The sequence below is a fragment of the Amblyomma americanum genome, chromosome 1 (assembly GCF_052857255.1).
Source record: "Amblyomma americanum isolate KBUSLIRL-KWMA chromosome 1, ASM5285725v1, whole genome shotgun sequence".
Classification (NCBI taxonomy): Eukaryota; Metazoa; Arthropoda; class Arachnida; order Ixodida; family Ixodidae; genus Amblyomma; species Amblyomma americanum.
Genome location: NC_135497.1, coordinates 172,826,459 through 172,851,676, shown reverse-complemented (window position 1 = coordinate 172,851,676; position 25,218 = coordinate 172,826,459). Strand labels below are relative to the sequence as shown.

At 47.9% G+C, this 25,218-nt stretch overlaps 1 protein-coding gene and 1 pseudogene across 1 annotated transcript in view; one reads left to right on the top strand and one right to left on the bottom strand.

The window, feature by feature from the left end:
- LOC144114851 (uncharacterized) overlaps positions 1-20,273 on the top strand; it is a 28,028-nt gene extending 7,755 nt beyond the window's left edge. The window contains exons 2-7 of the mRNA XM_077648851.1: positions 5,848-5,922; positions 7,194-7,352; positions 8,069-8,335; positions 10,605-13,092; positions 14,818-14,934; positions 20,149-20,273. Of these exons, the coding sequence (XP_077504977.1) occupies positions 5,848-5,922; positions 7,194-7,352; positions 8,069-8,335; positions 10,605-13,092; positions 14,818-14,934; positions 20,149-20,273 (3,231 nt within the window). The remainder of the gene's footprint in view (positions 1-5,847; positions 5,923-7,193; positions 7,353-8,068; positions 8,336-10,604; positions 13,093-14,817; positions 14,935-20,148) is intronic.
- On the bottom strand, positions 827-968 carry LOC144116691 (U2 spliceosomal RNA; annotated as a pseudogene).
- Positions 20,274-25,218: the final 4,945 nt, after the last annotated feature.

Sequence of the window (25,218 nt, the reverse complement as noted above, 5' to 3'; positions counted from 1 at the left end):
AAAGGAGTGGAGCAGGAGCAAAAGAGCACAAAAGTTCACAAGACACATACATAGCAGCAAGTAGCTTAACGCATTGGTTATGTCGTAGGCGTTGTGTTTGTAAATTTCTTTGTGAGAATGTGCCGGCTTATTTACTAGCCTGTCCCACTACCCGTGAACAAGTCTGCGCAATGGCGAAATATTTAGAAGGCTTGACCGCGGACGAACAACAATACTGCACAATGAAAAATGTAGTAAAATATCGCATCTCATTTATGAGGAAGTATTTGCGCTTGATAAGAGAGAACCCCCATCTGGGGCTGTCCCCTTGCGACCCACGGTGTACAGTGAATTCCGCATACATATAAAAAATGAGGATTAATTATTTCCTTTTTTTCTTTTAGAGCGTACTTAGCGATGAAATTAATACCACGTTGTGTAAATCTCTCCTTGTTTTCTAGACATGAATTAGCTGACACTGTCGTATTATCATTGTGCCGGCCTCACGGTCGTGTACGTGACCGCGTACTCAAAGCGATAAACTGCATTAATGTCAGTCGTGTGACATCCAACAAGTGATCTTTGGTACTTTACGGTGTTTTCTGTGTTTGGATGAAGTACCTATGAAATGTACAAGAAGAAAAGAAAATTCTACAGCGTCTACGCTTGTTACGTGAATCGCGAACTCAACGACAGCTGTCGTCTGTCGTCTGTAGTTGCCAGGAAGAAAGAAAAGGAAAATGCACAGGCCTGCTCATTGGCTCAAGCCGAGCCACAATCGCTACCACGTGCAGATATTAGGAGAGTTGAAAGATGGGATATAAAGACAGGATAGTAAAGACGCGCTAAAGACAAGGCCGATCCCGGAGGCAGTGCAATACCGGGCCAACCGGTGGCGGAAGTGAAGCAACCTTCAAACTTGCCGCCACATTTCCAAAAATAAGTCCAATTGGACCCGTAACAGATACTCTACGGGGTCCGGACAGTATGCCGCGCTCCATCGAACGACAGCTAGAGTAAAACTCCTGCTTTTATCTCTGCTCCTTACAGCCCTTCCTCAATTCCTTCTTTCCCGGTGCGGACCAGGTGTCCACCGACTGCGAGACTGCTACCGTGCCTTTCCTAAAACTACTCGTAACGCCTACGTAGACGCGCACCCTCTGTGGCTTCGGCAGAGCGAGGGCGTTCGTGCCTCGAGCTACGCAGCATCACGCATTGTCAATTTTTGTCCACTAAATGCGCGCGGGTGTTTTCGGGCAGCGTCCTTACCGAATTCTCTTCAATTGAATGAAACCCGCCGCATGTCTGCGGGCTCTCACCTTTCGGCTACGTGCAGAGCCCGAGATACGTTTCGAAGTGTTTGACGGCGTCTTACGACTGCGCGTCGCACCCAATGATGTCAAAGGTTGCACGAAGCGCGAGGGCAGGAGGTGGCCATGTGATCACTGGTGAGCGCCCCCCCCCCCCCCCAAAGACGACGAAGAGTAGCATGCAGGGGTGGTGCAATATACCTGGGGTATGTGCCATACATCTGGGGTGAAGAAGAAGAAGAAGGGGTGGTGGAGGTCACGTGATCGGTGTGAGTGGGTGTACGCGTTGGCATCAGAAGCAACACAGGAAGAGCTCTCGCTGAAAAAAAAAAAAAACTGTGGAGACTGCAAGTAGCGAATTAGGATTATATCACAATTAAGTTAAGAGTTATCAGGCAAAACGTGGGTACCCAGGAAATACGAGTGATTTTAGGCGAAAGAAATATGGAACCGTAGCTCCAAAGCCGGTAGGAAGTAAAGCCCGAGGGAGTGCAGCAGGGTTACTGATGGGGTAGTAATGCTTGTGTAGAATGTTCGTCGATCTTAACCTAAGTACGCATGGCACACTTCGAGCAGGCTCTGCGTGCCCGAGGAAGCAAACAGGCTTGAGGAAACAAATGTTGAATTCCTCGAGGACAAACTGAACCCACAGCAAGCATTATACGCATTCTACTGCAGGTCATATAGTATATAGCTGCCAATGCTTCGCTGACAGGAGCAGCGAAATGGTGCTCGACGAGTGTTTGCGTGCAGTGTGACGAAGCCTGTGTTCATTGCACACGTTGTCCCAAGCCCCAAGGTGTCAGGCTGCGAGTTTCCAAATGAAACTGGCGCCGGACGTAAATATCGCCGTAACCATGCGGCCTCCTCCCGCTTATCGACACGCGTCGCCCCGGATCCGAGTAGGGAAACTGCCAAAGGAAATAATGCGCGCCCTTTCTATTCACGCACGGTTTCGAGCGGAAACTCTCCGCCGTTAGCGGCGTAGACGAATGCCGCTCTCCGAGCTTCACTGGGTGCATGCGTGCGCTTTAAATACTGCGCTGTGTAGGCGAGGCTGCAGCTGCCATCGCGATGTGCCACTTTCGGGCAGCGGCTGCGGAGACGCCGTCTGTCGCCTGCCGTCCCGTGATCGAGGAACTGACGCTGCGGGCACTGGGCGGGACCCGGCTCCGACGGCGCGCCGACCTGCGGGCTGGTTCGCACAGGCACTGACGGTGAGGGCCGTCCTGCAGGAAGGATGCCAGTGCAACTCGGCCCGTTTACAGGAGCTCTTGGTTCTTGTTTCAGTTGTACGCTCGCACTCACGAAACCGAGACTTAAAACCAGCACCAGAAAGGAAAGCCACTTGAAACTGAAGGAAAGCGTTCCTGGTTGCGCTGTAGAAAGCCGTCTGTCCGGATCATGACCAAGACTGCAAATGATGTTGGAAGTCGCAGTTTCCTTCTATCACTGCTAAAATGGCTGAGGTTCGCGACGGTAACCTTCAGTTCTCCTCGTCTGGAGTGTCGCCTGCTGAGCCAATGTAGTGCGTGGTCGCGTAAATGATGGCGCATGCGGCCGTGCCGGCTGTGCTCATATACGCCCGAAGAACTGCGATCCGAAGACAAGCCTCGCAAAACACGGCTGCGATGCAGGCCTGACTGGCTTCTTGTAGGCAAATAAAGACGCCGATATTTTAGCTGTGTTACCTGCTGTACCCTGACTAAAAATAGCTGATGCGGACCGCGTAATTAAATTGCTAGAACTGCTAACTTACTCGAGCTCGAATCTCATGAAAGATCATTCATATGATACACTGTGATCAGCGTTCTAGTTCGTGCCCATGCTGAACACCAAGAAATGCAAAGAGCCATAAGATTCACCTTAAGAAGCAGTGCAAAGAACTGGGCAAGGAAGACAACAAGACGAGCGCTCGTCTTGTCGTTCTTGTCCCGTCGTTCGCGCCGTTTCTTAAGATGAACCTACACTGACTACCCGAAATTTCTACCCGAAACCGCCCAGCCAGAGAAAAACGAATGCGTTCTGGTCTACTCTTGAGCCATAAGACTTTGCTTAAAAAGAAGTATAGGCTACTAAATGCAACTTTTGTGCAAGACGGGCGCCTATATCACACAGGCATTTCAACGAATGAATAAAATTATCGATATAATAGCGTAATGTTCGGTGCGTGAGAATACCTAAGTGCTCGTGACAAAAGTATGATTCCAAGGCGCCGCAAAAAGGCTGACAAAAACAAAAGAGGGGAAACTGCGATAAAGTTATCATCATGCGCGCTATTAACCTTAACAGTAGTGGGAGAAGAAAAAAAATTTTTGCACACCTAACGGAGGCCAAGGTTTCGTGGTGTCGTCCGCAGCAGCAATAACAGCAAAAAACGCGAAAATGAAGTGTAATCACCAATCACATGAAATCGAGACCTAAGACTGATAAAGCTAGCATTGAAAGCCACGAAACTGGATAAAGCAGTTCGTAATCGGAACGAAAAAACGTCTTTTACAGAGCGGAAAACAGCGGACATCTTCAAGTTTGCCGCTCAGGGTTGCTCAGGGAACTGGAAACGCAAACTCTGGTTTGACTGGCGCCAAGCTGTCCCACGCCGTGCAGATCGTCACACGTCGTGACCATGGCAACACTGCCTGAATTATGTATGCAATTAGACAATATTTTACATAAATTTATTCACAGATGCAGTTTATTTGCGTGAGATTCGCCTGGAGGTCACCTACCCTAATAGGTCCCTCCAAACACGCATCCATAAATGAGGGGGTCACCAGCTTTGCCCCTCGACTGCACAGATTACGTGTGACGCACCGGAACCCTGATGATTTTAGCGGAAATAAGTGCTGCGACGCGAACAAGAACGCGGACACCGTAAAGCCGTCCGCGCCCTTGTGCGGATATTTACTTTACCTTGAAGAAATTCTGCGAAAGTTTCGGTTTGTCCTCCACTTCTCCATATTTAAACATTCTTGGCACGGCCGCAGCAGTGTAAAGACATACGGCGATATTTTTTTCTGCATATACTTGGAGAGAGAGAAAGAGATGAGCTAGATCAACACACGTAAAGTATAGTACATTGCTTTTGAGCCGTATCAACAATTCTTTTTCCGATTCATTCTTTCGCGTCATGGCTCTGCCTCGTTTTCATACCGGAGCCGACTACAGACGTTGTCTGTTACTCTCCAGCCCTGATGCCACAAGTGGTACTAACCAATGATAGAAGGGCAAATAACGAATCGATAAATGAGACCTTACAAAATACATCCCCTGCTTCCTCAATTGCCAACAATACAGCTTCAGTTTTATTCCGCAGTATTTTCTTTTAACGTCAACACTTTGGCAGAATTGTCGAATTATCTGCTGCTTTATATAATCCAAATTACTTTTGCTGTTGGCGTCTTTGGTTTTTCGCGTTTATAACTACATGGTCTCTGCCAGTGCATATGTCATATTTACTCATTTGTACCTTCAGGCTATTTGCGTAGTTTATTACTGCTTCGATGTCTAACATGTTATAATTCCTGATAGCGCCTGCTTTCCGCGTAGTTAATTTTTACTGCTCTACTGATTCTATCTTACCTCGGGGGCTAGAGAGAACTAATAAATAAACGCCCAGGCGTGGCATGTCAACGACGCCTCAGGGCATATTGCTTACTGCTGGAAAGTCTTGAGGAATCTTGGTAAGCAGCGCCGAGATTCCTGAGCGCCCATGTCGTTACCCCAGCCAGTTCTAAGGTCGAACGTTTCCACTTGGCTGAAAAAGCGTGTTTACCTGCTGCGAACAATGCTTATTTAATGAAACGACGCTAGCAGTAAAGATGACAGTAAAAATGCACGCATTGCACTGCCACCGGCTAAAACCCGCCACTTCAACAAATTGCTTTGCCGAAAAAGCATCACCAGACCTGTTGATCACCTTGGTGTGGTTGTAGTATGCATGAGGTAAAACTTACCTAATAAATAATCTGCTCGTGCAGTAACCGTAAAAGAGTGTGCTGCGTTATTTCGAGGTTTATCGCCGTGGCTTAGCACACAGCCCAGTTTCTAGTTTTATTGTCTTTTTGCACTTTACCCTCGCCTTAACAGGGCTATATGGCTAAAGAAAAGTTTTATTGGTTCACGAGGGTATTGGTTCTTCTAGATCCTTGCAAATGCAAACACATGTGCCTGGCTCATTCCACTTTTGGTGACGCTTCTACAGTGACAAAACAGCTTATTCACAGCGAGGACTAACTTTTTATGACGCTGTGTGATACTTTCAATATTAATCCTTCCCTAACAGCACTGATTACCGTATTTCTTATTCCTCATAAAAAAATTTTCTTGACCGACACTGCACGCATTTGATGGCCAGAAACGAGCTAGCTCATTCAGAATAACCATTTTCGACTTTCAAAAAACCATTGACGTTTTTTTTTTCTTTAGTGGGTGAACTACCGTTAGTTTGTGTTATTTGCCGTGCATTGTGCTCCTCATCGCCAGTGCGTGACGCCTGGGACTATCACCCTGCTGCTGTTCTGCCGACATGAGCCGTTGTCCTCTCCTTCCCTCGCAGATATGCATCCTCGCTGCTCTTGCGGCAGCAACGCTGGCAGCTTCTAGCTCAATCAAGTCCAAGAAGATTCACAAGGTAAGAATTAAACGTCACGTCAACTATCAATCGCAATGCAGGCCTACACTGAAGAAAGACTACTCTCCTCAGTCGATATGCAATAATCAAGTTGAAAACTATGCGTACTAACAGCACCAGTCCTTACTGTTTTGTCGCCGCGGTGGCTCAGTGGATATGGTGCTTGGCTGCTGACCGGAAAGACGTGAGTTCGATGCCGGCCGCAGCGGTTGATTTCGATGGAGGCGAAATGCTTGAGGCCCGTGTGCTGTGCGATGTCAGTGCACGTTAAAGAACCCTAGAGGGTCGAAATTATCCGGAGCTCTTCACTACGGCGTCCCTCATAGCATGAGTCGCTTTGGGACATTAAACTTCTAAAACTAAACCTAATTGTTTATTCCTGCTGTTAGCTTGAAGCAAACAAAAACAGTTGCTCTTACAGGTGATTTTTTTTCTGTGGAAAATCTTCGAAGTCATCTGCGTCACTTGGATTGTCGAGAAATGATGCACATTGTAGAATATGGGGCAAGCCGCTCTCTGTAACGCCATGTTTTTTCCAGCTGCAAACAGCATGAATGCAGAAAAAATCAGCTGTGTATTATGAAGGCATTGCGAAAGAGCGTGTCGAAAGAATGAAGGCATTGCGAAAGAAGTCTGCCCTAATTGTGTTGCCATTCCACGGGGGCTGCGAGCCAGGGACACCACTGAACGACACCACCACTGGTTCCAGCATTGTTTTTTTTTTCTTACAGCAAAAGTTGTTACAGCTTTGCTTAGCCATATAGCCCTGCATTCTACCATGGAATCTACAGCGTCAGCCGTAAGACCTTAACTATTTAGTGAACTAATTTAACGTAACTGAATGCGTTTATGGTAATTGAACTGAATTGAATTAAACTCAATTTTCCAGCTGTGGCAGGTGGCCGCCGCAGGTGGCAGAGGGGAAGAAGGGAAATTGCCTATGCACGTTTAGGAGAGAGGAGGGAGAGGGAAAACTGCGAGAGTAAAAAGAGAGGGTGGACGACGACGGGTGTCCAGATAAAACTTCGCTGATTCGCATTAGCACGCACGGCTAGGCTTTCTCTTACGGCCGACGATGTAGATTTCACAATCAAATATTGGGTCAAATGGTTAAACCCAAGCTACAAGAGCTTTCGCTGAATAATGTGTTAAGCCGGCAAGCTTGGCCCCACAAATTCTTACCTTTTCGTTTTGGTCTATTATCCTCGTGGTTCCCCAGTGGCGACGGTGAGTCGCCTGAACATTCAGCGCGTGGTCATCGTTTCCCGCAGACACCGCGGCTGCAACGCCGGCTCGGCCTTGCTCGCATCGAACTGCCAGAGCCCCGGCTCAAGCACCTGGCGCACCGGTTGCTCGAGGCCAAGCGGGGCTTTCTGTCGGCGCAGGTGACCGCCAACGACGGCCACCTCGTGGGGCTTAGCGTCAAGATGGTAAGGGAAGCATGACCGCCGGACCTTTGTCCCATCTGAACCAAAGTAACGGCGACGGTTGCACCGTGTCTCCAGCAGCCTGTGAGGGCGCTCACTTCGAGGCCACGTGCTCCAGGTCCACCACACCCTCGGTAACGTTTCAAATTGGCCAGGACGGTGGACGCCACCGACGGCGAAGCTGACACTGTTTGTCCCGGAGTCCCCTACAGAGATATTGTAAAGTCTTTTGAGGCCAAATACGAAACTTAACGCTCGTTTCTGACAAATTCGCCCTTCAAGGCCAGGTCAGATGCCATTTAATAACTCGGTTATCATCACTCTCTAATTGAGAGCACACTTGCGTTAGACCTGCACCAATTATGCGACGGGATTCGCCTGCGAGATGTGGCCAAAATGTGATGAGTAGGGCGCCAAATGAGGTCTTCGCAGTTGCGCGCAATTGGCTAATTTAATGCGGTAGATTTAAACAATTCACAGACCTCTCTGTGGTTCAGAACGAGCTCTTGTGCCACATGATTTTCTGAACCGTCATGCGCTTTTTGACTGCGAACGATATATCTCCGATTACTACACCATGCGTTCTCAGAATACACCTTTGAGCTAAATCGCTGAGCAAAGCCTATAATGCAGCTACACAACTAAACACCAGGACGCCTAACAGCAGACAGTCTGCGTGATCAATATGTCGCGCGTGCGCGTGCGCGCTCACGTTGCAGAAGCACGGCGGGAAGCCCGGCTACCACGTGAGCGTCGGCCAGGGGTACAGCAAGAAGGGCTGGCACGCTCCCCCAGACTTGGACCACGTAGGCCACACAAGCCTCTCTTCAGGGCCGTACAGCGGCGGCAGCTTCCAGAGCCTCTTCCGCGGCAGCGAAGGGCTCTCCTTCGGCGACGCGTCTTCCTCGCTACTCTCCGAAGGGCAGCCGTACTACTACAAGGACACGGCTTCCTTGAGCGGACTTTACCCCTTCACCAGCTACCAGGTGAGTCGCCCGCGGATTTTCACTATGTGCAGCGCACGCAAAAATTAATCTAACCTTAAATGGGGAAAGAAACGTCTACGCAGTAGACAAAATAAGGCGGGGACTGCAGACGGCTTCGTAAAACGCGCGTGACTTGGGTTAGCTTAGTTCCATCGGCTAGGTGCCCTTTCTCAAGGAGGTTTAAAACTACTGCCTACGCTTCGGGCCGATACAACTTGCTGTAGGCCATACGAATCAAACTTGCGTCTGTGCCATCACAAGTGCATTCGTTTGCTTGGGAGGATTAAGTTCTGAGGGTTAAGCCCCATCTTTAAAATAGGTTTCATGCCGCCGCGGTGGCTGAGTGGTTATGGCGCTCGGCTGCTAGCCCGAAAGACGCGGGTTCGATCCCGGCCGCGGCGGTCGAATTTCGATGAAGGCGAAATTCTAGAGGCCCGTGTACTGTGCGATGTCAGTGCACGTTAAAGAACCCCAGGTGGTCGAAATCTCCGGAGCCCTTCACTACGGCGTCTCTCATAGCCTGAGTCGCTTTGGGACATTAAGCCCCATAATCTAAACATATACTAGTTTCATGCTGCAAAAGTTGATGTATCACGAGCATGGCGCAAAGATATACAGGATGCGTGTGCTACGTTTTAGATTTCACCATGCTTTCACTACTTCTTTATCTGTTTTGTGCCATAAAGTGTTGACCTGATTTGAATAGCGAAAGACCTGTTTTTCTATGAAGTATATTTTTCTTTTGCTTTTTGTAATCATTTTTTGTGTGCGCTTTATTCCTGCTCCTGATGAAGTAACAGACAAAAGCGTTCCATTGCAGGAGCGATATGCTCACCTCCAACGATATGCTCAACCTGAAAGGGAACCAGCGGGAAAAACAAGACAGAAAAGTCTGTGGTCAGATACAACTCAAGATTGAAGCGGAAAACACCCTTCAATGAGGCCCTTCAGCCAATGGCGTCGGTCCATTGTCATGACGTCACGCTTAGTCCCCTAGCGTGACATTGGAGGTGGCAGCCAGGTGCCTCCGTGAAATGGGATTAACGGCAACGCCATGAAAACCAGTGGACGCCATCGGTTAAATGACCTCTTTTTGCTGGAGGAGAGGTGTTTGCCGCTTCGTTCCTGAGTTGTATCTGACATTTAGTACCAGATGGAGTCTAGATGCGTGTCTAGAGATTATTAAAGAAAAAACTGAGTCCGCAAAGCGTGCACTTTTCAGAGATGTATCAGCTGTGGCAGGCCTGCTAGAGGCCTTCTCCTCAGCTATCCAGTTATCCACTTTAATACAATACTGTCGACGAAACTTCGTAGGCAGCGTTACGCGGCGGTTAAGTTAATACCAGCCAAAAATGGAACCCAGACAGTCAATGCAGTCGACACAATAAAAATTAACCTTAAGGTCTATCAAGATCCGCACGCTCCATCCATCGACATGACAACAAAAGGTTACTGCTGAGTAATACAAGACTTCAATATATAAGGGCACTTTCAGAATGCCTGACATTTCTGAACTGAAAATATTTAAGTAAGCACAAATCCGTGTGTCCTGCATTTGACCATGTCTTGTCTTCGACTTTATACCTCCCGCTTGGTCGAGCCAGTTCATAACTCTTGCACACGGCACGACATTAATTTTACGAGGTCTAACGACACTTTGCTATGCACGCAGAAAGCATGACTAATTTGTGAGCTCTTGAGGAAAGGATACGCCTTTAGAGAAAAAAGGGGTGCTGATAAGCATGATGAAGTCTTAGTAATGTTGGAATGCACGAAGAAGCTGCATTCGAAGGTGCAGCTTTGCGAAAGGGCGCGAACATGTAAAAGATGCTGAATTTATGTTTGCTTCCTGACGTCGCAGGGGACATAAACGGAAGTTTTGCACATTACCCTTTCGAATTCTTCCGCCTAAAACTCGCATGCATTGTTACAAGGTTCGTATTGTGTAATTACCACCTTTAAAAATTGAACACATTCTCTTGCGCCGTACTTTGACCCTCGAAAGACGATGCCAACGAGACTGTTTGGGATCCACATGCAGGACAACTGTCAGGCGTAGTTCAAAGAAAATGTGGTTTCCACCGTCCTGGTGGCTTTGTTCAATACCGTAATACATGCAAATCTGACATGAGAATGGCTGTTTTCCAGCGTTTGCTGATGACGGACAAAAATGCATAAATGTGCGTGTTCACCACAGGCTATATTATACGGCTAGTTTCTTCTGACAAAGTGCTTACTTTGTTTTTGTTTCTTTGTTTAACGTCGCTAGGTTCCAGGCTATGTGACGGCAGTACCAAAGTACCAGGTCACCAAACTGGTGGATACCGTTCCTTCTGTGCTGCCGGCTGTTTCCGCGGAGTACGACCAAGCCTCCTTAGTGGCTACTCCTCTGCATACGTCAACTGTCTTACAGGGCCTTCAGTTGGCAAAGATTAAAGCTCTCGACGGACACGCTTCAGCCGGCCTAGGCACCAAACTGCCGGCCACCCGAATCGTCCATAAAGTGCCGCTCAGTGTGCTGCCAAAGAAAGCTGCGTTCGTGCAACAGTTTCCCGCAACATTGCACGGCGCACATGCGAAACTATTCTCTCCGGCTGTGTACGCGGCAGCTAAAGTGAACTACCCAGCTATGTTGAACAACGGCGGCCATCACGTCCTATCGCTGCAAAAACTGCCCGTATCTAAGCTCGCTGCGCACCTTCCCCAATCGCATTATGTGATGCACACCGTCAAGCCCGTGTCTTCAGCCATAGGAGTTATAAGGACACCGATATACGCAGCCACCGGTAGTGGAGAGCTTTACCCTGTGGACGTCGATGGCGGGGCTCTCCAGGAAGACTATGCAGTTGGCGCAGATGGCCTTCAAAGCGGCCACGCTAATGCTTTCGGTGGTGTCGGTGGCCAAGCCAGTGCAGGGTATGGGAATGGAGATGTCGAAGGTCTCCAATACGGCGGGCCTCAAGGCGGTCAGCTGAATGGCGGCGGAGGCGGAAAGTACGGCAATGGAAAGGGCGCAGCAGGTGGCGCTGAAAATGGTGTCTTTCAAAGTGGACAGTTCAACGGCGGCGGAGGCAGGAAGTACGACCACGGAAACGGCGCAGCAGGTGGTGCCGACAGTGGAGGCTTTCAAGGTGGTCAGTCCAACGGCGGCGGAGGCGGAAAATACGGGCATGGAAATGGCGCTGCAGGTGGCTTCGACAATGGTGGTTTTCAAGGTGGCCAGTTCAACGGCGGCGCAGGCGGGAAGTACGGCCACGGAAATGGTGCAGCAGGTGGCGCCGACAGTGGAGGCTTTCAAGGTGGTCAGTTCAACGGCGGCGGAGGCGGAAAATACGGGCACGGAAATGGCGCTGCAGGTGGCTTCGACAATGGTGGCTTTCAAGGTGGCCAGTTCCACGGCGGCGGAGGCGGGAAGTACGGCCACGGTAATGGTGCAGCAGGTGGCGCCGACAGTGCAGGCTTTCAAGGTGGTCAGTTCAATGGCGGCGGAGGCGGAAAGTACGGTAATGGAAACGGTGCGGCAGGTGGCGTCGACAATGAAGGCTTTCAAGGTGGTCAGTTCAACGGCGGCGGAGGCAAGTACGGGCACGGAAACGGTGCAGCAGGTGGCGTCGACAATGGAGGCTATCAAGAGGGCGGTCAGCTCAACGGCGACGGTGGGAATTACGCCCATGGCAACGGTGCAGCAGGAGGCTTCAGTAATGGTGGATTTAACGGCGGTGGTGGCGGGAAGTTCGCACATGGAAACAGCGCGGAACGAGGCCTCAGCAACGGTGGATATCAAGGAGGAGGAGGAGGAGGAGGAGGAGGAAAGTACGGCTTCGGAAACGGTGCCGCAGGGGGCATCGGTAATGGTGGATTACAAGGCGGCCATTTCAATGGCGGTGGCGGCAATTATGGCCAGGTAAACGGTTTTCAACAAGGCTTCGGCAACGGCGGAGAGGGGTCGCAAGAAGTCTACCCAAACAAAAAAGGTCACGGCGGAACCGATGCTTACGGGAATGGAGGAGGTCCCCAGGGCTTTCCCCCAGGCCTCGGATATCAAGGAAATAGCAACGGCGGTGGACTCGCGCATAAAAACTACGGCAATGCTGGAGCTGGCCCGCAGGCAGGCTTCGCCAATGGTGAACACCAAGGAGGCAATGGCTTTACTGGTGGGGCTCAGTCTGGATATGCCAACGGGGGCGCAGCTTCGAACGGATTCATAAATGGTGGTTTCCAAGGCCCGCACCCTGGCGGGGGACGCCCCCAGCAACACGCTTTCCCTCATGGCGTAACTGGATTTAATGTAGTGCCCGGAGGCCTCAGCGCAAAGCATGGCTTAAAAGGAGCTCTACCTGCAGAGCTTACTTACGGAGGAGTACCAGTAGGTGGGCTCCAAGTGCAGACTGTGCAGGCTCATCCCTTTCCTGACATCCCTGGACCAGAAGAAAGCGTTGCGCGAGGACAGTTCAATGGCAAAGCTAGGGGGTCCGCAAACGGAAGGGCTAAGAGCGGGGGCGTCGCAGAGGAAGGGGAACTCCAAGGTGGCGCATCTGGAGAAGGGTTTTCTGCAGTTACGCAAGTTAATGGCGACTACAAGAACCCGCAAGGAGCTTTATCCGGTTACGATGTGAAAGGTGAAGGTGCCGCGGGCGGCCAGCATAGAACCTTAGGCAAGCAGAACGGCGAAGCAGGGTACAAAAACGGCGGCGGATGGAAGCCCATAGTTGACAGCAGATATGAAGCGAAGTTCAGTGGAGGTTCACTTAATGCAGGTAAGTTTGACGGCAATCAACAAGGACCATCCTTTGGTGGCAACGGGTTTAGAAAGTTATACGGTGGTGCGCCTGCAAACGGCCATGCATTTATTAACAACGGAGAAGGCGACGGCTTAGTGAATGGTGACCTCCAGGGAAAAGGCTCTCATGTTCAGTACCCAAAGTATCGACACAACAGAGAAAAATTCTTCGGAGGTGGCAACAGTCAGGCAAACGGGGGCAAAGCAAAATTTTTGGGCGGCTCAGGAAGTGGATTTTCTAGACAATTTAACATGAATGGGAATGGAGGCGAGGACCAAAATTTTGGTAACGTGGAAAACGGCGACATCCCGGCGAACGTGCCTTCGAAGGAATTCAATGGGCGGGGAAGTAATGCAAGGTTTGACAACGACTTCGGAAACGGTGGAGGCTTCCCTAACGGTGCTCAGGGTCCGGGATATTTTGAAACCAACGGAAACAGAGGCATGCTTGCGCAGGGAAAATTTCACAACGGGGGTGATGGAGGACAACCTGCTTTCGTTCAGAGTGAAGGATTCCAAGGAAATGGCGGTTCAGGAGCCGGAGAGTTCCTTAAGGCATCTCAGGGAGGGAGATCTAGATTTCACAGTTCAGGTAATGGAAGAAATTTTGGCCAAGCAGTTCCAAATGGTCGGTTAAGAGGCGAAGCAAATGGAGGTGGACCGACACCACCAAAATTCTGCCCTAAAGGTGGCTGGAAGCCTATTATAAAAAAGGAGAAAGGAGGAAACGTGAACGACGAAGAGGGAGCTATGCGTGGATTCCCGGATGGTCAAGGCAACGGTTTTAATAGTCAAAGTGGATTTGAAGCATTAGGGCGACCGGCACAGGGAGAAGGAATGATGGGGAACGCAGGGGTAAATGGATTTGAAGGTGGTGATGTTTACCAAGGACAAGCACCCCGAGAATATGGCGGTGGAAGCGGCACCTTTAGCAGAGGACCAGTGAATCAGTTTAACGGTGGAGAATTATCAGAAATGCGGGGACAGGTGGGCAACGGCGGCGCCGCAGCCGGTTACAGCAATGGACGAATGAACGGATTTGCGAGTGAAGGTTCATTTGGACCGCAAAGCCAAATAAATAATGGAGGACCCCGAGATGTTCGCTACGGCAATGGGCAAGGTGCTGCATATGGTGGAGCCCCAAGGCAGTTTCTGAACGGAGGGGCCAATGGTGCTAGTTTTTCTCAGGCAGGAGTAGATTACGAAGGCGAAGAGCTTCCCGGTGAAGAAAGCTTCAAGAGGGAAGAAGTTAAAAAGGTGTTTTTTCGGCCCGTCAGTACACAAACAAAAAAGGTGCCAAAAAGCGTTATCGTTTCGGACCGCGCTACCTCTTCTAGGAGTAACAAAAAGTCACCGTCACCTAAGCGCACTTCCGTAAAGAGCAATCCGTTTGTTGGCCTTTCACAATTAATCACGATCAAAGAGCCGCCAAATCTGGAGCAGTTGCTCGCTACTTACAAAATAGATGGTCAGAACCTTCCACCGCTTGAACTAAGAAGTCTTCGCGGACACGGTTACAGTGATGTTTCCCTTGAGGACCACGCTAGTGCGCCTGTTTTTCAAAAAGCTAGTCCAGCTGCACAGTTAGAACTGGCGACACCAACGGGTGGTGATCTTGTTACCCCGGAGACAAAGGCACACAGCATGGGTGAGTTAAAAAAAACTGTTTCAGTTGACTCTCTTGGCTCGCTATCATCAGCAGAACAGAGTTCTGAAGAGCACGAGAGGGAGAACACGTCGCCGCTAGTCCCCAAATCGCAGCCAAGCACCGAAGCTAGCTTGGCTGTTAAAGAACTGTCAGCTTCTGGCCCTAGCGAGGGTGAGTCAGAAAGTTCGGCTGGTGTGCCTCCAACAACGCTCAAAGGAAGTTCGTCAGAAGAAATCGTCGAACCGATAGAAAAAGCCTCTCCGTCAGACTCTCTGGGTGGCTCATTAGAAAAGTCCTCTCTGTATGATACACGCGAAGGGCATGTACTGCCATATGGTCGAAGGAGGAGTCCCACCTATTACAAACAGGACCGAATCTCTTCATCGTACCTGATTCCTGTGAGAGTTCCTCCATCGCTAAGATCAAAGATTAGGAGGTCAGGATGAGTCCCGAAGCTAACAAGGTACAATCAAAAAGTCAGGAGGCAAATTTTACTGTATAAATGCTTAGGTAATGTGTTATTCAGTTAGAAGAAATGATTTTGTCGGGAATCACATATTGATGTTCGTTGCTCGTCAGACGCTTGTTACTTCAATATGAAGTAAGGTCATGCATAGTTTTCAAGACGTGGCGCTGTGCTATCTGATAGCAGCATTTTCTTTTTTTGCTCAGTTTCCTACAAGCGAAGACAGCGCGGCGTGTTGAAACTGGCTGACGACGCTTCATGTAGTGCATATTTTGGTGCTGTCTACGTTAAAGTATAATTCAGTTACTGCAATGAAGCTAAACAGTTACTTGACGCTAATGCAAAACAAGACGCTATACGGCTGGGATGGTGCCAGTCAGCAAGCGAAATACGGTCTGCCTTTGTTAGTTTATCGTTTCAGTTAACTTTGGGTAGATCTTTTTTCTAATGACTACCTGGAGCTGTCACTAACGGCCATCTTAACTCAAATGTCACATTCTTATAACCGAGGAAAACCTTCTAAAGAGCCCGGAAACAAAGTTGCGTGAGGAAGAGCAGAAATTCTTACTTCTGTGTGAAGTGATTTATTTCTCTTTACTTGTTTGAGCGCTGGATACTCCTCTAAGAAATCTTTCGAAATTTTTCTGCACAGAAATTGCAGCATCCTATGTTCTGCTACTACATTTGTTTGTGTCTCTAGGAAAAAAAATTCAAGAACGAATGTATAAAAGAACAAAAGGTCATGCATGCATGTCCGAAGTATTTGTATTTCGTAACGCAAGCGTGCAATTAGCCCCAAACATATTACGCATCCCTTAGCTATCCATCCGACGAGAGGCAAAGCCTCCGCGTTTCAGCAGCTGCTCTGTGGCCTGGTGCCCAATTGCCGAGTTACCGGTCGCTTTTGCATTTTACCCGGTGCAAAAGAATGCTGTACGTTAAATCCGCCTTGTTTTCATTCACATGATGATGGCCTCCTTTGTTTTCGTTTTTACGCCCGAAAGATCACAGTTGCAATTATTGATCAAGTAGGCAGAATTAAAACGTGGAATATTGACTTCCTCTATTGTGTCGACCGGCAAAGTTGGCAACGTCCCATCGCTTTCGACGTCGCGTTATTATTGCTACAAAACACCCGTGATAAGTCATACATGACTGGTGAACAGACCTGTGGCGTAATGATGTTGATGACAAGCCTCGCGAATTAAAATGGCCGCAGGAAACTGTATCTGAACCATTAAGTGCATCTAACCATTCGCAGATGGAACGGTACGGACTTGTTTATTTTCTTGCGAATCTGTCCCACTAATTACTTGACGTACAGTACCAATATACCAGTGGTCAGTCGACTGACACGACTTGCCGCACAACAGCAGATCTTTTGAATGGAGCACAAGACGGCATCATGGAGTTCATTTACAGCAGACGGACAGCGACGTTAAGCAAACTTATCCTTTCCAACATGTCATTATTTCATCACTCGTTCCACCTACGTACCCTTTCACTCAAGAATTCTCGTTCACGTACTCTCCTAAGGCATCGAAATATAACCCTTAAGAGCATGCCTCCTCTTGCGCTATCCGATGCCGTTGGTTCCGATTTTTTTCGGCGGCACGGATAGTAGATTTCTCTCGAAAGAGATGTTTTTCCGAGAACAAAAAACATCAGCTACCAAACTGCGTAGCAGCACCCGCACTCAACTGAACATGAGTTTCGTTTATTTGGTGACCGGCAGCCAGTCATTGATATATACCCACAGTGTACCCACTTTATCTCTGCCTGTGTTTTCTTTTTCGGTGAGGCCAGTTATGGCTTCTTTTCGTATTTCTCCCAAAAACAACCACTATTACGACTACTAACATGAGAGATGCCGCATACGCTACGCATAAAGCTGGATAGCCCATATACCTTGCGTTTGCAAGCTGGTGTGATCAGTGGGCCCAAGGAATGCGTAAGCGTATTTCTCGCGAGCAGTAACGGTGCCAGACTGCAAAAGTTCCTCAAATACAGATGTGAATATATAGGGCGTCGCACCTAACATGAACCGAGGCGTATGAAAGAAGAGGTACTATTCGAAAGAAAAGAACTCAAGCAGCTGCCGCACAAAAGTGCGGCAACTGCGTGCACTCGTAGCGAGTGCGCATGCGCCTACACCGGCACGTCATAGGAACGGCCAGTATCCGAGCTCCAGGGGGCGAGATTTTCAAAGCAGGCGCTCATGCTCCTATTCCGGTTTTCGCAGACTTTCTTGGGAACGTCGAGAAAATGGTCACGAGAAGCTGCCTCCACAAAACCGATGCTAATGGGAGTTTTTTTAACTGAACAACTCTCTAGCTTAGGCTTTTCACGCATCTCCATTGGTTGATAAGTGAAATGTCATAGACAAAGTAAATGGTTAATATGGAAATAAATACGATCAAGTGCTCTGAAAGGAAGGCAAGAATACTATTTCAGTTCAAAGTAACAAAATGTGCCGTTATTTGACAAATTTCGGTCCAAGTTACGTGAGCCGCCCTGGATAAGCTAACTAGCGAAGGTGAGTGCTTCCAGTCATTTATAAGGGTGTCAAACTGGGGAGTTTCTACTTTGTATGAGGCTTGTACAGATGCTAATCACTTTAAGAATGCATTCTGTTCATTACGTTACGATGAGGAACGAAAGTAAACACCATTACGGTGGACAGCGTTTCACTGCCCGAGTGCGTTGTTTTTGTACAACTTCTTTCGCAGTTTGCGGCCTCTATTTTTGTACAACTTCTTTCGCAGTTTGCGGCCCCTATTTTTGTACAGTGCGTTGTTTACAGGTAGAAATAATGTAGCGCGGAATACTTACCCCAAAGGACCCCCCTTGTGTAGTTTTGTGTAAGCACAGTGAGCTTTCTTCCTTGCGTATTCCGCAGCAGTTATCAAGCATGTTACGCATGCGCGGCAATTTGCGTACGTCTGTCTTAAAGGAACACCGAGGACAAATGCAAGTTGGTATGCATCGATACAGCACGGCATCCTAGCGACAAAGAGACCGTTCGCACGGAAAACGGAGCTTTTATAACCTGCAAAAGACTTGAAAAGCCAAATACAGGTGTCGCCATAAGCGGCCGATTTCGCAAATACACTATCTACGTCGACGACGATTTGTAGTCACGGATCCCAGAGGCCACGCTACTCCGCCATTCACTTCAAAGTCACAGCATATCGTCTTTTTCGGTAAGACCATCACGAGTTTGAATCAATTGTCGGGAAGATTTTCAAACCCGATTTTCTCAACGATAAATAGGTCTTTTGCTGCCAGACAAAAGTAAGCACAGTCAGATGGTGCCAGAGAATCAATTTTTATTCGTAGCACTAATTGGATGGTGCTGTCCTCAGTGCCCCTATAAGTACAAAGGTTCTTTTTTGGGCTCACTAATTCTGTATTCATACGTGGGACCGAGAGAAAATGGCTATATTACAGTAGACACTCTTGGGATGAACGTTTACGTGCACTACACCCTTAGGTAGCATTTCCAACGACCCAGAACAGCGCGAAGAGGTAGGGATTTAACAATCTATTAAGAACGCAGCTTTTTGACGCAGGATTGATTGCTCCTTGAAAAAGGGCACGAATCTACGAGGGCTGTTCAATAACTTTTTGAAAGATGTTAGATTCAAATGAAAGTATCTACCATGAGGGCACCACTTTTCGTTTTCGCCCCCGCCTGTGACAATGCCCTCCCAAAGGCGGTGCTCTGGTCGCAGAAGGCTGACAGCGGCAGATTCAGCTCACTCCCCTTACGGCGCCGAGCTCGCGTCATCGCACTACTGCTTCCCTGCATGAAAGATAGATGCGCTTCGCATCGAACAAAGCGGTCACCAATACAGTGGGCCAACAGCCGCAGTGGTGGGGCCTGTAGCGAAAAGTGATGTGCTCTACGAAAAAAAAAAAACATTCCAAATTATCATTTGAATGTAACTCCACCACATGATAAAAAGAATACAGCTCCACCGTGGTGCACTTATCGTATGACCGGTCTATGTAAGCCGTCGCTTTTTAATGTTTGATCATGTTGGACAGTATCGTGTTCGAAGGAGTTTATTTCTTGATTCTTGCAATGAGAAGGGGGTCGTGTTTGCATTGCATTTTTGTACCTTTGACGGAGTCCCAGAAATGTTGTTGATAATGTCATGCGTAGAAAGTGCGTTTACCACCATTTTTGCCACTACCGAACATCGGGACTAGGAAGGAAGACAGGGGTTTTGTACATACATTGTCCTATAGCGTCAAAAAACACGGAATAAAAAGCAGCAATACGCGTGTGAGTAGTGGCTTGTATTTATTGCGCCCCCCAAACAGGCGCTCATCACGGATTCATACGTGTAGCCTTTGACAGGAATGATTGCTTGTGTGTTTTTGTGTTGTTTCATGCCTCGTTGTGGGGTGGAAGTGTACGGCCCACATGTACCGCTAACAGGTCAGCTGAGAGAACACGAGTCCCTCATGTCACTCCACCACCTTCGAAGTGCAATGATGTCTTTGTGTTCCTTGTGGCGGGTTTTTGTACAAAAAGAAAGCAGGAATAAACCACTTTGAGCAATAGAATTGTTGGCGCGCCGATTCTTTTTTTTTTACTTTTCAACTGCGGTATGACAAGCGTTTCACGCATGGCGTTTTTATTTGTTTTTGGTTGAACGCTCTCGCCGTCAGAAGAATGGAATGCCTCCTCGTGTTGACTGCCGCACTGTTCTGCGCGCAAATTGCACTGGTGACTGTGAGAAAGATTCGTCTCCAAATAAATGACTCCGCCGCAAGAACTCGGCTGCTCCTAAACTTCCGCCAGAACGAATACACATCTTTTGTGTGGTAGTATATCCTGCAAAAACATGCACAGAATACGGAATAAATACGCAGCGTTCATGCTCAGTTTGCACACCCGTGGTTCCCAGGCCACCGCAACCTGCGTCTCAGCCAGATTCGTTGTGCTCAGAAAGAGCACTCGGCAGCAAATGGAACAAGGAAGAGCGACTGTCCTCTCCGGCCCGACTACAATGGGCCTCTTCTTACGAATTAGCGCCGAAATGCTGCCCATGCGACTCGACTTGACCGCTTAGGTTTTCATTATGACGCCTCAAACAGTCACTCACCTCATCCATGTGTAGGTCGAAGAAGCAGAGAAGGTATGGCACGTGTTATTTAATGAAATTATCCCAGTTATTTGCTGAAAGGTTATGGTTTATGGAGGTTTAACGTCCCAAAGCGACTCAGGCTATGAGGGACGCCGTAGTGAAGGGCTCCGGAAATTTTTTTTACCACCTGGTGTTCTTTAAGCGAGCATAGACACCTAACTTTTGGGTGCGTGATTTCTTCTTTTTCATGTAATGACGCCACTGCGGTGGCTCAGTGGTTAGGGGGCTCGGCTGCTGACCCGAAGCACATGGGTTGGATCCCGGCCGCGGGGATCGAATTTTGATAGAGGCGAAATTCTAGAAGCCCGTGTACTATGCGATGTCAGTGCACGTTAAGGAACCCCAGGTGATCGAAATTTCCGGAGCCCTTCACTACAGTGTTCCTCATAGCCTGAGTCGCTTTGAGATGCTAAACCCCCATAAACCAAACCAATCTTTTTTGTAACTAGGTGTAAGGCATTATTATACACGGATTACCACGTGGTATGCTCCTACGGATGCTAAATAATTTATATATGAATTCCTTTCTCATGCTGTTTCAGTTTCAGTTTCAACCGCTGAACGATGACTGAGACCTCAAAGAGAGGTTTTAGGTCATGTGAGGCGTTGAAAAACTGCGATATAATGGGTGCTTCTACATTTGTTGTCATTCCTGCTCTTGAGGAAGGCTGGCTTCAGCGCTGCAGTAAATTAAAACAATAAAGCAGCAATTATATCGCAGTTTTTCTATGCCTCTAATGACCTAAAACCTCTCTTTGACGTAACAGCTCTCATTCGGCTGTTGAAACCTGGGCACCGCCATATTGCTGCACCGCAGCTGCGCTTCCATTTCGGCGAGTGCAAGCCAGCCTAGAACTCGTGCTGCACTTCTTGGCCTAGTGCAGAAAGTGCAGCCCCAATGAAAGAGACCTTATGATTATGTGGCTATTTCCTTTGCATTGAGTGGACAGCAGTTTTTGTCCTAGCCATTACATAAAAAGAACAAACAAAAAGGAAACGTGGAAACATTCACTATTAAGACAACAGCTTTCACCTGCAGACCCCAAATGAACAAAGCCTGCCTGTATAGTGAACAAAGCAACTAGGCTGCCAAGGATCTAGCAAATTATAATTTTGAAAGTGGGCCTCCTGCGGCGAAACTGGCAACGTTTTTGCCCCTAGAGGCAAGCAGTGGCGAGAGACGAGAAGCCACAGACGAGTGTGGGCAGCACAGGTAGCTCAACGAGGAAATAGTTACCATAATTGAAGAATACATGGAAAGAAAAGGACGAGACATGTTTATGTTCTTCCTTCTATGTTTGTCGTCTTGTTTCCACAATTTTTGAGTAGATATTTGTTGTAGTTTCACTTCTTGAGGAAAATGGGGGGGGGGGGGGGGGAGGTGTTCGGTGTTCTTCATCTTGAGACATGCAGCCCAAAAGACCGAGCACAGGAGTGACTCACGCAACATTAGTGTTCGCGTTTTGTTCCTACTCTTCTGTATGCTTGCACCCCTTGCCCCCAAATGAGGCATTGACATGATCTTACGTGGTGCTATGCTGATAAAGGATGTGTGCTGCATGCATATGGGTGTGGCCTTCAGATTCAAGCACCAACACACGGCTTCTAGTGAGTAGGAATTATGGGAGCAAATACACCTCAAAGATGTAATGAATAGTTTAGCTCTTCAGTCTGCCTTTTCTAAAATATTTTGTGGCGGGAGGTTTTAATACATGTCAGCCCACCCCTATGTAATGCTCCCTTATGGGCCTTTGAGGTACAAATAAATAAATAAAGCAGTGCCCTTTCAAACCGTATAATTTGCAGCTTTGGTGGAAGATTTTCGGTGGGCCCTTCAGCTTGTAGTGATTGCTTAATGACACTTGGTCCCAAGAACCAGACAGTTACGCAATTGCCCACGTGCCTCTTGATGAGAAAATCTGAGAGGTCAAAATGACAATTTACCATAGCTATGAACAGTAATGAGCTGGATGTATTGCCGAACAGAACCGAGGTCATCTACTTGGCAGTGGTAAGAATTTTGGGTTGGTTAGAGCATAGATGGCTTAACATCATCTTCCATATCTTAATAGATGTGGCGTTGTTGGCATGTGTAAATAAAAATTTGTTTCGATGTGTGTGGCTGGTGAGCTGTCAGCTCGGGCATGATAAAGATGTATGCTCAGCCAGAATTAAGTACCTATGCTGTTTGAGCTCAGGGCAAGAGATTTGAGCGAGGCCATTACACTACGTCCTTATTGGATATTTGGCTTTCGTGGTGCTCCAACTTCCTCCTTCCCCACCTCTGTTAGGAATGTCGCCATGGGGCCGAGCGAAAGTGGTGTGGTGTAATTAGAGGAGTGGCATGGCCATAAGGTTCATCCGCACAGCACTGCGTAAGGCTTTTTTGGTAGGATTGGCCCGTAGTCAGAACTGAGGTGAGTAATGAGTGGGCCACTATGGAAAAAGACAGTAGATCAGCGGAAATCATGGCATGAATGGTGGAGAACTATAGTTTGGTGGCAGCCTTTCATGCCTGTGTTGCCATTTTGGTCAGAGTTATCTGCGAGACCATCAAGGGCAGCACCTGCTCTGAACGCATTCCATAGCAATACATCAGAACTTCAATTTTATAGTTGGCTCATGGGCTTTACTTCAGGAGGTGTATGAATCGAATCAGATTTCACATTGATACGCATCAAATTCAGCAGCCTTAGTACTCACATGTACAGTAAAACCTTGTTAAGACGCACCTCGTGGCACTGCGGAAAAACTATGTGCAAAGCGGCAATATTGTCACGAAAACGACGAAGCTGGCAGTGGCGCGGGAACAGAAAGGTGGCGCTATACGCGAGCGGCCATTAAAATCATCTCACTGCCATCGTTCATCGTCGCTTATTATTTGGCTGGTCACCACGTAACAATATGCCCAAACTGAAAGCAGCCTGAGTATATCCGTTGACCTGGTTAAAGGATGCGTAGGTGAAACCTTTTAATCACATGGCTACTAGCGCAGCCTCGACGGCATATAACCCACGTCCCGGGTCCAAGCTGCTCTATTAATATTTCGCAGGTGAACCATTTTGATCACATAGCTACGAGTGCAGCCTCGAAAACATGTGAGCCAGGTTCCGCGTCCCAGCTGTTCTATTAGGCCGTATTTGAGTGAACAGGCAAGTGTCAAGCATGCATGCAGTGTTTTTTCAACAGTAGGGGTTTAGCTGTCTTCAGCTTCCATGTAGGCGTTACTTTCATTGGACGGCGTTTTGCCAATTTTGGAAGCAACAGTGTCAATACCAAACTGCGCTAAAGAAGTCTTGGACTGCAGTGTCTAATACATCACCAATTATGCAAAAAAATGAGTCTCCACAATGCCTCCTCTGCAACAAAATACCTCCGGTGTACAGGAAGTATTTACGAATACCTGCTCTATTCCGAGGCTGGGATTGGGAACAGTTGGGGATAAGAGTTAATGGAGAACACCTTAGTAATCTGCGGTTCGCAGGTGATATCGCTAAGTCGCTCAGGAGATGAACTGCAAAGCACGATCAGTGAGCGAATGGTGGGTCTAAAGAATATAAAGGAGTATAGACACCTAAATTTCGGGCGCTTGTTTTTTGTTTGTAATGATGCGTAAGGTGTTGTTATACATGGATTACCGCCTGGTATTCTCCTATAACCACTAAATAATTTATAATCGCATTTCTTTCGCGTGCTGTTTCGGTCTCAGTTTCAACAGCCGAATGAGGACTGTGACGCCAACGTGTGCCTACTGGTCACCTGAGGCATGAAAAAACTGCAATATAATCGCTCCTTCCACATTAGTTGTCCTTCCGGCTCTTGAGGAAGGCTGGCTTCAGCACTGCAGTCAATTATAACGATGAAGCAGCGATTATATGGGCGATTTTCTATGCATCACGTGACACAAACGTACTCTTTGACGTCGCACCCATTGTTCGGCGGTTGAAACCGAAACATGACAGAAAAAATTCAATTGTAAATTATTTAGTGGTCGAGGGAAAATACTACATGGTGATTCATGCGTAGTAGTATTTTCCGCATCATTGTAGACAAGAAAACATGCCACCATGATTAAGTGCCTATACTCCTTTAACATGAAGAAAACCAAGTGGAAAATGCTCTTGACCATTCCCTCCATGCAAATGCTGTATGGTGTATAATATTGTTACGTGGTGGCCGGCCAAAGAGCGAGGCGCGATGAACGGTGGCAGAGATATGATTTGCATGGGGGGAATGGCCGAGTGCTCTGTACCGCACCACTGCCAGCTTTGGCGTCTTCGTCAGAATATTCCGTTTCGTCATGGGCATTGTCACATGTACGAGACTGGGTGGTGTATCATCGTTTGCCTAAGAACTTAAGGACACTGACAAATTCCCTAGGCAGCCGCTGACCACACACCATACATGGAAAAATTACTTTTTAAAATTAGTTAAATTTCATTACTAATTACTTTTCTAGAATTCTCACAGAAGTAATTAAATTACATTGCAAATTACTGCTCTCAAAAAGTAATGACATGAAATTGCAATTACCTGCCTTAGGAAATGAAAATTACTTCTTAGTTTTGATGCTAAAATGTTGCGCATTGGTCATAGTTTGCGCAAAATTTATGAAGTTTTTTTGTGCACAGCCACTGAGCTTGGAAATGGGCGTCGGAAATTTTTCCCCTCTTTAGTCAATTTGAACAGCCGCTTTGCTCATGCAGACGAGGTCTTTCTCATATCACTCTTCAATCAGAAGTACATCATTCAATGTGTAATATATGGTCCCACCATCCTGATTTTGAAGAATTTGTCATCCGCGTAAACAGCGACAGTACATTGACTGCT